The 16567-nt window shown below is 44.8% G+C and overlaps 2 protein-coding genes across 4 annotated transcripts in view; one reads left to right on the top strand and one right to left on the bottom strand.

The window, feature by feature from the left end:
* The window catches only part of CCDC32 (coiled-coil domain containing 32), a 12769-nt gene extending 9198 nt beyond the window's left edge, over window positions 1-3571 (bottom strand). The window contains exons 1-2 of one of the 2 annotated variants that reach the window (XM_077764682.1): window positions 3505-3571; window positions 684-939 (exon numbers count right to left, since the gene is read on the bottom strand). In XM_077764682.1, the coding sequence (XP_077620808.1) occupies window positions 684-927 (244 nt within the window). In that variant the 5' untranslated portion in view covers window positions 928-939; window positions 3505-3571. The remainder of the gene's footprint in view (window positions 1-683; window positions 940-3504) is intronic. The other variant, XM_077764683.1, reaches the window with a different exon arrangement.
* A 5441-nt stretch (window positions 3572-9012) lies between these two features.
* RPUSD2 (RNA pseudouridine synthase domain containing 2) lies at window positions 9013-13399 on the top strand. 2 transcript variants are annotated; one of them, XM_077764681.1, is made up of 3 exons: window positions 9013-9401; window positions 11361-11657; window positions 12460-13399. In XM_077764681.1, exons 1-3 carry the CDS (start codon window positions 9021-9023, stop codon window positions 13192-13194), a joined length of 1413 nt encoding a protein of 470 aa, XP_077620807.1. In that variant the 5' UTR covers window positions 9013-9020; the 3' UTR covers window positions 13195-13399. The 2 variants fall into 2 exon arrangements, with proteins under 2 accessions (XP_077620807.1, XP_077620806.1); XM_077764680.1 differs by having other exon boundaries at window positions 9013-9647.
* Window positions 13400-16567: the final 3168 nt, after the last annotated feature.

Below are 16567 nucleotides of genomic sequence, written 5' to 3'. Positions count from 1 at the left end.
TGGGTGGCTCAGTCAGTTAAGTGACTGACTCTTGATTTCGGATGACTCTTGATTTCAGCTCAGGTCATTATCTCCCAGTTCTTGAGTTCAAGCCCCACATTGGGTTTTGTGCTGATGGCTCAGAGCCTGGAGCCTGCTTCAGATTCTCTCTCTCTCTCTCTCTCTCTCTCTCTCTCTCTTTCTCTCTCTCTGCCCCTCCCCTGCTCACACTCTGTGTGTGTCTCTCTCTCTCAAAAATAAACATCAAAAAATTAAAAATAGAACAAAAAAATGATAATGATAATAATAATAATAATAACTAAGATTAGAAACCAGGTTTGAGGGGCACCTGGATGGCTCAGTCAGTTAAGCATCTGACTTCCGCTCAGGTCATGATCTTGCAGTTTGTGGATTCAAGTGCAGGATCAGGCTCTGTGCTGACAGCTCGAAGCCTGGAGCCTGTTTCAGATTCTGTCTCTCCTTCTCTCTCTGCCTCTTCCCCACTAGCACTTCTGTCTCCCTCTCTCTCTCAAAAATTAATACATATTTAAGAAATTAAATAAATAAATACATAGATAAATAGATAAATAAATAAAAGAAACCAGGTTTGATGTAACTTCAACATGCTTTCTTTTTTTTTTTCTTTTTCAACATGCTTTCTTAAAACCACGAGCTTCTGATTTAAAAAAAAGTCATTAGCTCACCTAGAGATGCTAAATATACTTCTGAATCGTGCAAGGGAGCCCAAGGCTTTATAGCTGGCTGATCAGCAAAATTTGGGGCTTCCCTCTGGCCTGTGCCTGCAGGGTAAGAATCCATAAAGGAGTCTGAGAAGGCATTGTCGGCACCATCTTCGTGGTCAGGATTTGGCAGACAGGAACAGATTTCAGCCCAAAGATCAGGGCCAGATTTTGTGGCTGTAGAGTCAATGCTCTCAAACATTTTCATTTGGAATCTGAGCTGGAAAAACAAAATTGTAAGGACAGGCTTTAAGGATACAGTATAAGTATGCAGGACTCAGATATTAGTTTACCTACTGAAGGAAGCTAATAGTCTTTAAAGAAGTTTCTCTAGGGGCACCTAGATGGTTCAGTCGGTTAAGCGTCTGACTTCAGCTCAGGTCATGATCTCAAGGTTTGTGAGTTTGAGCCCCATGTCGGGCTCTGTGTTGACAGCTCAGAGCCTGAAGCCTCTTTCAGATTCTGTGTCTCCCCCCTCTCTGCCCCTCCCCTGCTCATAATCTGTCTCTTAATAATAAAACATTAAGAAAATTTTTTTTAAAGTTTCTCTAAGCTTAAAATGTCTCTCGTTAGATTCTTATGTTACAGATATAAAGATGACAAAAGGGCAGTTGGGTTCCTCTTCTGGCTCGGCACTCAAGTTGTTTTCATAATAAAGTTTGTTTTTAAAAATGGAATCTCTCAACCCAGACACAAAAGTACAAATATTGAAGTACCTAGTGCAAATTCATAGAGACAGAATATAGAATGGTGGTTGCCAGCAGTTTGGGGGAGGGGAGAATGGGAGTTACTGTTTAAAGGGTACAGAGTTTCAGTGGGAAGTTCTAGAGATGGTTAATCATGATGGTTGCACACCCACGTGAGTGCCACTGAATTCTACATCTAAAAATGGTTAAAACGAGGGGCGCCTAGGTGGCTCAGTCAGTTGAGTGTCTGGCTCTTGATTTCAGCTCAGGTCCCTGATCCCAGAATTGTGGGATCAAGCCCCCCATTGGGTTCTGAGCAGACAGCACCGAGCCTGCTTGGAATTGTCTTTCTCTCCCTCTGCCCCTCTCCCCCACTCACGCTCTCTAAAAATAAAAATTTACAATTTTAGGGGCACTGGGAGGCTCAGTCAGTTAAATGTCCAACTCTTGATTTCAGCTCAAGTCACTATCTCACAGTCATAGGATTGAACCCCAAGTTGGGCTCTGCGATGAGCACAGAGCCTATTTGGTCTCTCTCCCTCTTCCCCTCTCACTCTCCCTCTCCCTAAATAAGAAAATAAATAAATATTTTTTAAAATATAAAAAAATTTAAATAGTTAAAATGGTCAATTTTACATTATGTATGTTTTATTTATTTTTTTAAACCTTTATTTATTTTTGAGAGATAGAGAGACAGAGCACTAGTGGGGGATGGGCAAAGAGAGAGGGAGACAGAATCCAAAGCAGGCTTCAAGCTCTGAGCTGTCAGCACAGAGCCCGATGTGGGGCTCCAACTCATGAACCGTGAGATGGTGACCCGAGCCAAAGTGGGATGNAAATGTGGATGACAGAATCCAAAGCAGGCTTCAAGCTCTGAGCTGTCAGCACAGAGCCCGATGTGGGGCTCCAACTCATGAACCGTGAGATGGTGACCCGAGCCAAAGTGGGATGCTTAACCGACTGAACCACCCTGGTGCCCCACATTATGTATGTATTAACACACGTGCACACATGTGCACATACACACACACACACACACACACACAGAAATGTCNGGGCTCCAACTCATGAACCGTGAGATGGTGACCCGAGCCAAAGTGGGATGCTTAACCGACTGAACCACCCTGGTGCCCCACATTATGTATGTATTAACACACGTGCACACATGTGCACATACACACACACACACACACACAGAAATGTTCAGGACATTTCCAGTGGAGACAACCACTTTGCTCCAAAGATCTCCACAATGCAACCATTCTGTCTTCAGTCAATTAAATTCGGTTTCCATAGGACATGGACTAAAGGTCATGGACATGGACTTGCACAGTTCCATAGACACAAGGATAATAAAATGCTGTTTGGTGACTACTGTCAGAGAGTAATGTCATATGCAAAGCCCCATGTGCTCGTTACATGTAGAAGCTGGGCTATATACCTTATTTTATAAGTTCTTATTTTAATAGTCAGAAACACTGGAAGAGGCACTTCCATCAGTTTACAGGTGAAGAAACTGAGGATCAGAAGGATAACAAAAGTCTAGGGTACCTTACTGATATATACTGTGATTCCCTGGCTGGAAACCACACCTCTGCCCTCCAAAATCCATCTTCTTATCCACTACTTCGCTGCTGGGGCTTTCATAACTATCTAGTCTTACAGGAGGGGTTGATACATTCTTTCAGGAAGAACCTTTGAGATCAGGAAGGCTGTCGGGGGTAAGGTTGTCTCCTGAATAATTCCAGGAGAGCCCAGCCAGCGGAAGGGCCCAGAAGTAAAAGGGACAGAAATGTCACAGCGGCCCTGGATGAATCGATGCCAGGGTCCCAGTGAACCTCCACCCCTATCCCGAAGTCGCTTGAACCCACCCAAACCAAAACTTTGCTCGCACTGGAGCCCCAATCCGCCCCCCTCCTCTCTAGGAAGTCCAGCACAGCGCCGGCAACCCCAGTGTCCAGACCTGGGCCTCCGTCACTCTGGCCTCAAGGACTGGCTGAGCGCTATGAGTCAGGCGCTTAAGTTCCTCTGTGGTATCCCGGGATAGGACCCGGGCCGAGGATCTAAAACGCTAGGCACCCCTGCCCCTCTTCACCTACCGCAACTGCCTGCCCAGCAGCCCACAAACGCTCGACTCAGTTCCGTCGCTGAAGGCTGTGAAGAAATGGGGGGGCGGAGTCGCCAAGTGATGGATCCCAGGAGTCCTCCAACCACCGCCCACCCTGGCGATGTTCTGTGCGTCGATTGGTTGAGGGGAGCTCAGCTAAGTGAGGAAGTGAAGAGCCGAGTGAGAGAAAGAGGTAGGCGGGACTTGTTGCCGGGGAAATAGGGGAGTCTTTTGCCCGGGGCCCTCACCTTCCCGGGGACAGGTAGATTCCAATCGCATCTGAGCATTCCAGGCGTGCAGACAGCGCCCTCCGCCCATCCCTTTCTCGGACTGGGAAGCCCAGTTGCCGAGGCCTTTTGAGTTTTCTTGGTTCCCTGAACAAATTCACCTCCTCGGCAATTTCTCTGGGACGGTGTTTTATCTGTGAAAACTTCAGCCCTTTGCTACCCAAAGTAGAGTACTTTGTGGCTCAGATGGAGATGGAGACTACTACTTTCCTTATTCTCACAGGAGACTCAGGCCCCTAATGCCAAGTTATGAAGCTTTTTCTTATTCATTTTGTCAATAGACACCAAGCCCCCGTTGTGTTCCAGGCATTTGTGTTAAGCGAGAATTCAAGACAAGTAAGAGTTGGTAGGGGTCCAAAAGGTCTTTACAGCTAAGTATAGGAGGGTGCACCATGGGAGCAGACAATATTACAAATAACAGCAAAGAGTTACAGAAGATATGACAGAGGTGTTGCCGGTGTACATAAAGGAGAGAGTGTCATGGGAGTGTGTTAGGAAGGCTTCAAAAAGGAGATGACCTTTGATATCTTTCAGGGATTCTCAGTTCGCTGAGATGCAACCCTTCCTCTCCCCACCTCTCCACCCCTAATTCCCAGGGCCGGGTTACTCTCTCTCAAACAAACATGTGAGAAAAGACATCAGCCAACCATCAGTTGACGTAACTTGTCTGAGGATAAAGCCTCTAGATGTGTCCAAGGCCAAAGTGGCTATGGTGATAATAACTCGCATCATGTAGAAGGGAACTATAAGGAACTCCATTGCTCATATTTATAACCATTCTTAGAGAGCATGTGCAGACAGAAGGAAGTGGAAAGCAAGAAGATTAGAAAGCAAAGGAGCAAATAATAGGCAAGATTTTTTTCAGTGCTTATTTATAGGGAATAAGTAGGGGGTCCAGAGCCAAGTCTACCATGAGGAATCCCCAGAGTCCTCCAACTGCCACCAGAACTGAATACATGAATCTGAAAGCATCTGATTTATAGAAAGGGTCACTGTCATAGGTTTACAGGTACTTCATCAAGCTGTTCCATGACCTTTCAATTCACTTATGCTCTTTCCTCTGGTTTTCTACTCATAAATAAACTTTTTATTTCAAATGTGGCTTCTCAGATATCTTGAACAAGCATGAGGGTGCCTTTAACAGTAGACACAAATAGTCACTGGTATGAAATGGAATACATTTTCTAACTTAAAGTTACAGTTGCAAATTAACAAATTGGTACCCTTACAGATTCACTGATGTCCCCTGAGTTTAACTAGTGTGTGTGCTGAATAAATTGAAACCAGATCCTGGACTTCCAAAAGCCGTGGTGATCTGCCACTTCCCAAGGACTGTTCCTACTGGGAAGCCACATAAGGGTAGTCACATCCCTCTATCTCAGACTCTGCATTAACCGAAGCGTAACTTAGCACAAATATGTTTTTTATTTGTATCTTTGACCAGCATAGGCCTTCATTAAGATCAGGAACCATGTCTTTTTTACCGCTGTATCTCCAGAACCAAATGATGCCTAGCAAATGTTCAAACTTTGTTTGGTATGGGAATATTTGAATTAGAATTCTTATAGTCAGAGACCACACAGAGCTGCAGCTAGAGCTTGTGATTCCCTCTTGAGTTCCTTCTTCCAGGTGCAACCAAGGTGATCTGGAAATTGAGATCAGATCATATTACACACACACACACACACACACACACACGCGCGCGCATGTAAAGAACTCTTTGATGATCTCCCATTGCTCTTAATGACTTAAATCCTTATCATAATAAGTTAGTTGGAATTCTTAGTTCAAACAATAGAATTCATTCAACTAGTATAAGCAGTTAAAAAAAAAAAGATTAAAGTTGCTCTGTCCAATAGAACTCTCTGTGCTGATAGAATTTTTCTGTATCTGAGTTCTCCAATAAGGTAGCCACTAGTTTGGGGCATGTGCGTGGCTCTGGTTGTGAAGCATCCAACTCTTGATTTCAGCTCAGGTCATGATCTCACAGTTCATGAGATTGAGCCCTGCACTGGGCTTTGTGCTGACAGCATGGAGCCTGCTTGTGATTCTCAATCTCTCTGTCTCTCTCTGTCTCTCTCTCTCTCTCTGACCCTTCCGTTTGCATGCATGTGCATGCTCTCTTGCTCGCTGTCTCTCAAGATAAATAAATTAAAACCTTGAAAAAAAGGTAGCCACTAGTTTGTGGCTATTGAGCACTTGAAATGCAGTTTGTGCAACTGAAATACTGAATTTTAAATTTTCTTTCATTTTACTTAATGTAAAGTTAAATAGCCACATGTGGCTAATGATTACTCTGTTGTACAATACAGGATTAAAGGATATTAAGTACTTCACAGAATCTCAAGATGGGTCACAGTTTGAGACATGGAGTCTATACAGCAAGGAACAGTGGCTAAACTTCACTGAGGGAATACCCTAATGCCTATGAACATAGACACTGCAGCTGACATTGCTGACCGAGCACTGGACACAAGAATCCCTCACTGTTAGCGCTCCAAATCTGATGTTTCCAGGGGCACCTGGGTGGCTTAGTCGGTTAAGCGTCCGACTTTCGCTCAGGTCATGATCTCGCGGTTCGTGGGTTCGAGCCCCGCGTCGGGCTCTGTGCTGACTGCCAGCTCAGAGCCTGGAGCCTGTTTCAGTCTGTGACTCCCTCTCTCTCTGACCCTCCCCTGCTCACACTGTCTCTCTCTCTCTCTCTCCTAGAAATAAATAAAACATTAAAAAAAAAAAAGACAGATGTTTCCAGAGTGCCTGGGTGGCTCAGTTGGTTAAGTGTCTAACTTCAGCTCAGGTCATAACTTCACAGTTCGTGGTTCAAGCCCCATGCTGTGCTCTGTGCTGATAGTTCAGAGCCTAGAACGTGCTTCGGATTCTGTGTCCACTTCTCTCTCTGCTCCTTCCCCATTCTCTCTCTCTCTCTCTCAAACATTTCAATTTTTAAAAAAAAAACCCAGATGTTTCCAATGCTATCTTGTCACACATGGGTTCTATACTGTGCCTGCTTCCTCTGCTGTGTGCCTCTGAACCACAGGCCCTGACTGATCAGTGGAGTCCAGGTGAGGAATGCCCAAACTGCAAGGGAATCTGGGAAGGCCTGGTTTCTGGCTTACACCTCTTGGAGGTTATACATCTTTTAAATTTTATTTAAATTTTAAACATACCATGCAATATTGGTTTCAGGAGTAGAGTTCAGTGATTCATCACTTACATTCCACACCCTGTGCTCATCACAAGTGCCCTCCTAGTGCCCATCATCCAGTTAGCCCATCTCCCCCACCTCCCTCTATCAACCCATAGTTTATTCTCTGTCATTAAGAGTCTCTCATGGTTTGTTTCCCTCTCCTCTCTCCCCCCCTTCCCATATGTTCATCTGTTTTGTTTCTTAAATTCCACACGTAAGTGAAAAAATACGGTATTTGTCTTTCTCTGATTGACTTATTTCACTTAGTATAATACACTCTAGCTGCATCCACATCATTGGAGGCAGTACTTATAATGTGGGAAAGTCTTCACACAAAAGAAGAGTGTTAAGAAGATGCTGGATATCCAAAGAGTATGATAAATGTCTACTTTTCATGGTCTATGCCAGTGCTTCTCAAATGTTAATATGCAGACAAATCATCTGAGAATCTTGTTAAAATACAGATTCTTGGGGTGCGTGGGTGGCTCAGTCAGTGGTTAAGCATCCAACTTTTGATTTGGCTCACGTCCTGTACTCACAGTTCATCAGTTTGAGCCCCACATCAAGCTTTGCACTGACAGTGTGGAGCTTGCTTGGGATTATCCCCCCCCCCTCCTGCCCCTCCCCTGCCCACACTCTTTTTCTTTCTCTCTCTCTAAAAATAAAAAATAATAATTTAAAAATTTTAGAGGCATCTGAGTAGCTCAGTCGGTTAAGTGTCTAACTCTTGATTTCAGCTCAGATCATCATCTCATAGTTGTGGGATCAAGCTCCATGTCAGGTTCTGTGCTGGATGTGGAGCCTGCTTAGGATTCTCTTTCTCCCTCTCCCTCTGACCATCTCTTTAAAAAAAAAAAAAAATTATCCGGAGCCTAGGTGGCTCATTTGGTTAAACAACCCACTTTGGCTGGTCATGATCTTGCAGTCTGTGAGTTCAAACCCTGCATTGAGCTCTGTGCTCTCCATCTCAGAGTCTGGAGTCTGCTTCAGATTCTGTCTCCCACTGTTTCTGCCTCTCCTGCTCCACCCCTCTCAAAAATAAATAAACATTAAACAGTACAGATTCTCATTCAGTAGTGGGGGGGAGGGCAAGAGTCTGCAGTTCCCACAAGTTGCCAGGTGTTTCCCATTTTGTTCATCCAGAAACCACATTTTGAGAAGCAAGGTTTTATACAATGCCACGAGTATTCCCTTTCTATAATATTCTGATTTCTCATTTCTTGTCCGTGCTTCAGACACATTCTCAAAAAATTCTTTTTAAAAAGCCTACTTTCTTGAAATCCAGTTTACAGTCCATATTATTCACCCTTATGTCCTGTGGCTGGTTTTCAGAGGCCTTGTCTTCTCTTGATTTGGCGGTTTCTGAACCTGTTTTCCAGCTTTCTTACGTATTCTATAAAGTACTAATATCCTTTCAATAGTTCCCCTATCTGATGAAGTTAACCAGAGTTGGTTTCATATTTTGCATTTAGGAACTGTGACAAAGGCATCTATTGATCCACTTGGGGTTTCCATCTCCAGGACTGGAGCATATGGAAGGCAAATGAGAGCTCTTTAATTCTACTGTTAAGGGGAAGGATACGTGTGAAGACATTGCTTATCGAGTGTGTGTGTGTGTGTGCACGCGCGTGCGCCCACGTGCGTTTAAACACAAACATAACAGCTTTATTGAGTTATAAGTCACAAACTATAATATTCACGCTTTAAAGTATACAGCATGGCTGTTCCTAGTAGAGAGTTTAACAATCCTCATTCTGATTTGTTTTGCTTTGTAAAGCTCCTTTCGCTTTCCTAGGCCCAACGGGCTTTGAGCATATTTACACGGAATCTACACTTTTGGTGAGTCATTCTCACAGCCTCTCAATTCAATTCACTCCCTCACTTTCACCCACCGCCTCTCAACTCGCAACTCCCCTCGTTCAACTCGCTCACTCACTACTCTTCGCAGTCCCTGCCTCGGCATTGGGCCTCGCTGATTGGCTGTTACCCGGTGACGTCCTCAGATCGCGACGCAGAACGTGGGGCCAGTGGGTCATGTGGCTGAGCAGCCGCGCGTGGCTCCCAATTCTCGTACAAGGGTACTTCCACCTCTGGCGTCTCCGTGCTCCCATTACTTGGGGTGGTTGTAGGGGTCCGATGACGGAAGCATTCTCAGCCGGGGCCGAGGCAGCGACAGGGCTGAAGACTCCGGCTCAACAAAATGGAGACGTTAGTGGCGACGCGAGTGGTGAGCGGCTCTCCAGGAGCCCGGAGCCGGTGGGTCCGGGAGTGGAGCCGGCCCTGGAGGACGGGAAGCGGACCCAAGCGAGCGAGGAGCAGGCCTTAGTCGCAGCTTCAGGCCCAGGCCAGCGTAGGAAGCGACGGGACGCCCCCAAGGAGCGCGTCGTGCCACCCCCGAAGAAGCGGCGGGCAGGGGTGAGCTTCGGCGATGACCATTTTGCAGAGACCAGCTACTACTTCGAGGGTGGCCTGCGCAAAGTGCGGCCCTATTACTTTGACTTCCAAACCTACTGCAAAGGCCGCTGGGTGGGCCACAGCTTGTTGCACGTCTTCAGCACCGAATTCCGAGCCCAACCCCTGGCCTACTACGAGGCCGCAGTCCGGGCGGGGCGCCTGCACCTAAATGAGCAGCCAGTACAGGACCTCAGCATTGTTCTCAAGGTGGAGTCCTGATGGGGCCGGCCGAAAGCGGGCGAGGAAAGGGGTCAGGGGTCATTTCAGAGTTAAAAGGGTTTAGTTACTGGAGTAAAATCTAGGTAATCCTGAAGCATTTTCGCTTCACTTGGAACACTCTTTTAGCCCCCTTCTCTCGTCCCATCTCCGGAAAAGTAGCCTCTGTGCTTCAAAACTCAGCCCATTTATCCCTTCCATCCAGGCGGCTTCATTGTTTCCAAGGGACAGAAGTTGGAATTTTCAAAGCTCCTTTTGTGCACTGTCTTGTGGCACTGGCACTGATCGCTATCTTGCATTATAGATCTCAGTACACTCAGTACAAATAGTGATAATAGAGCCTCTCATTTATGTCTCCTTACTGTGTGCTGGCACAGAGGTAAGCATTGTATGTACTTAACATAGAATTCTAATCACAGCCTTGTGGGGTAGGTATTGCTACCTCATTTTACCTGTGAGGAAACAGAACTAAAGTGAACTTCAGAGAGGTAAGGCAACAGTGTCACCTCCAAAACCTGTGTTCTTAAAACTACTACTTAAATTATTTATGGTACAAGGGTGCCTGGCTGGCTCAGTGGGTTAAGCCTCTGACTTTTTTTTTTTATACATTTATTTATTGTTGAGAGACAGTGTGAGTAAGGGAGGGTCAGAGAGAGAAGGAGACAGAATCTGAAGCAGGCTCTAGGCTCCCCCTGATGGGGAGCTCGAACTCATGAACAGTGAGTTCTTGACCTAAACTGAAGTCAGAGGCTTTATCTACTGCACCACCCAGTCACCCCAAGCTTCTGACTCTTGGTTTTGGCTCAGGTCATGATCTCACAATTACTGAGTTGGAGCCCCGGTCAGGCTCTCTGTGACAGCACGGAGCCTGCTTGGGATTCTCTCCCTTTGTCTCTCCCTCTTCTCCCCCTTCAAAATAAATAAATAAATTTAAAAAAAATTTTTAAAAAGCATTTATCATAGAGCCTGATGTGGTAGAATTGTGAAATGTCAGGGATAGAAACTAGAATTGTCTAGTCTAGTGCTTTGACCCTTTAAAAGTCCCTCACAGCCAAGAACTACCAGACACCCCCGTCAGTAACTCTGATTCACCAGGTTGTGAGCGGAGACAAGACGATTTAAGCATTGGGAGAATAAGTGGTTTGAATCCCCTCTCCTATTGCTATTCTGAGAGGTATAGGTCTGGCCTAACTCCCATATTTTACTGGGAATGAGGAAACTGAGGCCCAGAGAAGTTAAGGGATGTACAGTGAGCCTGTGACAGTTCAAGTCTAGAGACCGGATGTCTGGACTTAGATCTTGGTGTTGTTTGTTCAAGGTCACAGTAAGTGATGATTTTATGAAGGTTTTCACCTCCATTTTAGAAAGCTTTACCTTTAATTTTTTTAAGACTTTACCTTTTAAATATAACTATTGTAGAGAAAATACAAATGAGCAAAACCAAAAAAAACATCCATAATACCACCACCCAGAAATATCACCAGAGCATTTTTATGTATATCTTTCTAGTACTTTCTCAGTGCCTACCATCTGCCTGTGTGTCTATCTGTACTTTTGCAAAATAAGAATACACTATGCACACTGCGTTTTCTGGTTAAGGATGTGCTGTGACCATTGTGTATCAGTAAGGAACAGGAAGCTGTGTGGGAAGTTGACCACAGGTTGCTGGCCTCTGGGCTGATGATTTGCCTTTGTCATTGGCAGGACAATGACTTCTTGCGAAACAGAGTGCACAGGCATGAGCCACCAGTCACAGCAGATCCTGTCCGCCTGCTAGCTGAGAACGAGGATGTGGTGGTTGTAGACAAGCCTTCTTCCATTCCCGTCCATCCTTGTGGCCGCTTCCGACATAATAGTGTCATCTTCATCCTGGGCAAGGAGCACCAGCTCAAGGAGCTACATCCACTGCATCGGCTTGACCGCCTTACCTCAGGTGTCCTAATGTTTGCCAAGACCGCAGCTGTCTCAGAGAGAATTCATGAGCAGGTTCGGGACCGACAGGTGAGCTGGGCTTTTGTCTTCTGCATCCACTTCCTGGACTCATGGATCCTTTGTATCAAAAGTATGTCACTGAGTTCTGTTGAAGTGGCCCTTCATGTTATCTGGCCAATCTTCTCATCTTCAGGAAGGTCAACACTGAAAATGCCAAAGACAGGTTATTATCTTTTATGTTTCAAAAGATCTTTCGAGATGGCATATATATTGCCTTTCTTGGTAGCTTGCCCTTTTTAAGTTTTAAAGTGCTGACAGGCTGACCAAGGTGTTTTTTGGTTTTGTTTGTTTTTTTATGACTACGATTTTTAAGATGAGGAGAGCCTACTTGGTAGAAAAATTCTGGATGAAGTTGGAAGAAGCTTGAGAAGAGTTAAATGGTACTGACTGTAGTCTTGAGGCTTGTAATTTTGGATCTGATTGTGAGTGTTTACTGAGTACCAGGCTCAGTACCAAGTACGTTAGAGTCTAACTCACTGAATCCTTGTTAATGGTCCTGTGAGATAAATGCTTGTTTTAAAATAGCTTGTATATTTATTTATTGGGGGGGGGGGGAGAAAGAATCCCAAGCAGGCCCCCTGTTGTCATCACAGAGCCTGACACGGGATTCAAATTTAGACCTTGAGAGCATGACCTGAGAGGCAGACGCTTAATTGACAAGGGCCACCCAGGCGCCACAAATGCTTTTCTAATCATATGTTTTCTAGACAAGTTAATGGGATTTAAAGAGGTTAACTAACGTACCTAGAATCATGGAACTGGCAAATGGTGGGGCGTTATGCTGAGTTTCTCCTTCTTTCCTTCTATGTAGCTGGAGAAGGAGTACGTGTGCCGGGTGCAGGGGGAGTTCCCCACTGAGGAAGTGACCTGCAAGGAACCCATCTTGGTGGTATCTTACAAGGTAGGGGTGTGCCGTGTAGATACTCGGGGCAAGCCCTGTGAGACAGTGTTCCAGAGACTGAGCTACAATGGCCACTCCAGTGTGGTGCAGTGCCGGCCACTCACAGGCCGCACTCACCAGATCCGAGTCCACCTCCAGTTCCTGGGCCACCCCATTCTCAATGACCCCATCTATAACTCTGTTGCCTGGGGTCCTTCCCGGGGCCGGGGCGGCCACATTCCCAAAACAGATGAGGAACTGCTTCGGGACCTTGTGGCAGAGCACCAGGCCAAACAGAGCCTGGATGGGCTAGATATCTGTGAGGGCGATCTGTCCCCAGGACTCATAGGCTCTACAGCTCGCTCCTCAGTGTTGGGTAAGGACCACCTAGAAAAGTTGGCTACATCTGCCCAGAAGATGGATGGAGCAGTTGAGGCAGCCCCTCAGGATCTGGACACAATAGCCTTGGCACCAGAGAAGGCAGCCGAAACAGATGCTGTGAATCAAGAGATAGACCCTCTCTGTGCAGAGTGCCGGCTGGTGCGACAGGACCCCTTGCCCCAGGACCTTGTGATGTTCCTGCATGCTCTGCGTTATAAAGGACCCGGGTTTGAGTACTTTTCACCCATGCCTGCCTGGGCACAGGATGACTGGCAAGAAGACTGAAGGCTGTGGCCGAGGGACTGCTTCTTGAACTAGAAGAATGGGCCATGGAGTAGGAACTGATCTCATGGGCTGGTACTCAGGGTTTCTACAGGAGTGAGGTTGGGCTTATAAAGGATCTGCTTATATTTGCTACCTCCTTCTGTCCTCTTCCTCTAGCTATAGTTAGGGAGCTTGTTGGTTTGTAAATACATCCCTTTTTCTAACACCTTGTGTATCTTGGTTTTCTTACTTTTTTTTTAATGTAAAAATCATGTACGATTAACTAACTATCTTAAGATAGGCAGTTTGGTACATTAAGATAGACATTTGGTACATTCACAAGGTTGTACAACCATCACCTCTTACCTAATTTCAAAATATTTCCCCTACCAAGAGGAAACTCATACCTATTAAACAGTCACTCTGCACTTGCCCTTCCTCACAGCTCTGGTCACTATTAATTAATCTGCTTTCTGTCTGTCTGGGTTTGCCTATTCTGGACTTTTCATAGAAATTGAATCCTACAATATGTGACCTTTGATGTTTGTGTTCTTTTGCTTAGCATACTGTTTTTAAGATTTGTCCGATTTACAGCATGTATCAGTACCTCATTCCTTTTTTATGGCTGAATAATATTCTCTTGTATGGATATACCACACCTGTGTATCCATTCATCAGTTGATGGACATTTGGGTTGTTTCCGCCTTCTGGCTATTGTGAATAGTGCTGTTATGAACATTCATATTTATTTAAGTAATCACTACACCCAAGGTGAGGCTTGAACTCAGAACCCTGAGATCCAGCCAGGCTCTCCTCTGTGCTTAACTTTTTGAGGAATCCCCAAACTTTTTCCCATAGCAACTGAGCCATCTTACATTCCCACTGGCAGTATACAAGGGTTTCAGTTTCTCCCCATCTTCACCAATATTTGTTATTTTCTATTGTTTTGATTGTGGTGTGTTTGTGGGAGTGAAGTGTTCTTGCATTGTGGTTTTGATTTGCATTTCCCTATTGAGCATCTCTGAGCATCTTTCCATGTGCTTCCTGGCCATTTATATATCTTTGGAGAAAAAGTCTATTTAAGTCTTATGCCCCTTTTTAATTTGGGTTGTTTGTCTTTTGTTGAGTTCTAAGAGTTCTTCATGTATTCTGCATACAATACCCTTATCAGATAAATGATTTGCAAGTATTTTCTCCCATTCTGTAGGTTGTCTGTGCATTTTATTGATAGTGTCCTTTGATTCACAAGTTTTAATTTTTTATTGCAGTAAGACAATAAGAGCACTTAATATGAGATCTACCCCTTAACAAATTCTTTATGTGTACAGTACAGTATTGATAACTATAGGCACAATGTTGTACAGCAGATCTCTGGAACTTAATCATCTCATAAAATAACTTTTTTTTTTTTTTTTTTTTTTTTTTTCAAATTTTTATTTAAATTCTAGTTAGCTAGAGCACCTGGGTGGCTCAGTGTCCAGTTTCAGCTCAGGTCATGATCTCACGCTTGGTGGGTTTGAGCCCCGCGTTGGGCTCTGTGCTGACAACTCAGAGCCTGGATTCTTTGCCTCCCTCTCTCTCTGCCCCTCCCTTACTCACTCTCTGTCTCTCTTTCTCTCAAAAATAAAAAAAAAACATTAAAAAATATTTTTAAATAAATTCTAGTTAGTTAACATTCAGTGCAATATTGGTTTCAGAAGTAGAATTCAGTGATTCATCACTTACGTACAACACTCAGTGTTCATCACAAGTGCCCTCTTTTATACCCATCACCCATCTAGATAACTGAAAGTTTATACCCATTGAATAGCAGTTTCCTATCTTCCCCTGCCCCCTACTCTATGCTTCTGTGTATTTGACGATTTTAGATACCTAGAAAACACACACACACACACAAACTTGTTTTCCTTTACTTACTATTCAAAGAATATGCTGTGCTTCAAATTTGTGGGGAGTTTTCCCACATGAAGCAATTCTTCTACACCAGCTGAGTATCCTGTAATTTAATTCAATTTTGACAGTCTGCCTGGAGACAGCATCAGATCTCACAGGTTAAGGACTCATCTCACTAGACTGCCCCCACTTCAGATGCCAATTGCAGGTCCAAGTTACCACCTGTGCGCCTGACCAACCATAAATCAGAGGATTCTTGGGTTCAATTATTTACTAGAATGGCTCACAGAACTTAAGAACAGTTTACTAGATTATTTACTACTTACTAGATTATTGGTTTATTACAAAGGATATTAAAGGATATGAATGAACAGCCAGATGAAGAGTCACATAGGGCAAATTCTTGAAGGGTCCTGAGCACTGGGGCTTCTGACCCTGTAGAGTTTACAGTGTGCCATCCCCTGGCACGTGAGTGCCTTCTTGTTCACCAACCCAGGAGCTCTCCAAACCTAGTCATTTAGGATTTTTTGGATGTTTCATAACTTAGGCACTATTGATTAAGTTGTTGGCCATTGGGTTTGATTTTTTTTTTTTAATGCTTATTTATTTAGACAGAGTGTGCATGCACATGAGCAAGGGTGGAGCAGAGAGAGAGGGAGAGACAGAATCCCTGCACTGCCACTGCAAGCCCAACTCAGGGCTCAGTCTCAGGAACCACAAGATCACACCTGAGTGGAAGTCAGACTCTCAACTACCTGAGCCACCCAGATGCCGTTGGTAGGAAGTTTTGAAATCAGGACCAGTGAGTCTTCCAACTTTTTCAAGACTGTTTTGGCTATTCAAGTCTCTAGTGATTTCTTATGAATTTTAAGATAAACTTTTCTATTCCTGCAACAAGGCTCTGGGATTTTAAAAATCAAATTTTGGGGGGCGCCTGGGTAGCTCAGTCGGTTAAGTGTCCAACTTTGGCTCAGGTCATGATCTCACGGTTCATGAGTTCAAGTCCCACATCCAGCTCTATGCTGTCAGCATGGGAAGGGGCAGAGAGAGAGGGAGACACGGAAACTGATACAGGCTCCAGGCTCTGAGCTGCCAGCACAGAACCCACGCGGGGCTCGAACCCGTGAACCACAAGATCATGATCTGAGCCGAAGTCAGATGCTTAACCGACTGAGCCACTCAGGCACACCTTATCCTGCAACTTTGCTGAATTTATTAGCTTAACAGTTTTGTGGTGGATTCTTTTTTTGAAAAAAACATTTTTATGTTTGTTTATTTTTGAGAGACTGAGAGTATGAGCAGGGGAGGGGCAGAGAGAGAAGGAGATACAGAATTTGAAGGAGGCTGTCGAGTCCAACATGGGGCTTGAACTCATGGACCATGAGATTATGACCTGAGCCAAAGTCGGACACTTAACCGACTGAAACACCCAGGTGCCCCTGTGTGTGGATTCTTAAATTGTGTGTGGGGTGTATTTTTTTTCAGGTCATCTGGGACTAGA

This window comes from Crocuta crocuta, unplaced genomic scaffold (genome assembly GCF_008692635.1).
Source record: "Crocuta crocuta isolate KB4526 unplaced genomic scaffold, BGI_CrCroc_1.0 scaffold102, whole genome shotgun sequence".
Classification (NCBI taxonomy): Eukaryota; Metazoa; Chordata; class Mammalia; order Carnivora; family Hyaenidae; genus Crocuta; species Crocuta crocuta.
This window is presented reverse-complemented; position numbering and strand designations above follow the sequence as displayed.

Bases quoted from the DNA above. Each gene is read 5' to 3' on its own strand.
- RPUSD2 (XM_077764680.1), top strand. From the start codon at position 9,021: ATGTGGCTGAGCAGCCGCGCGTGGCTCCCAATTCTCGTACAAGGGTAC. The intron at 9,648-11,360 runs GTGGAGTCCTGA...TGTCATTGGCAG, and splicing joins ACCTCAGCATTGTTCTCAAG to GACAATGACTTCTTGCGAAA. The intron at 11,658-12,459 runs GTGAGCTGGGCT...CCTTCTATGTAG, and splicing joins AGCAGGTTCGGGACCGACAG to CTGGAGAAGGAGTACGTGTG.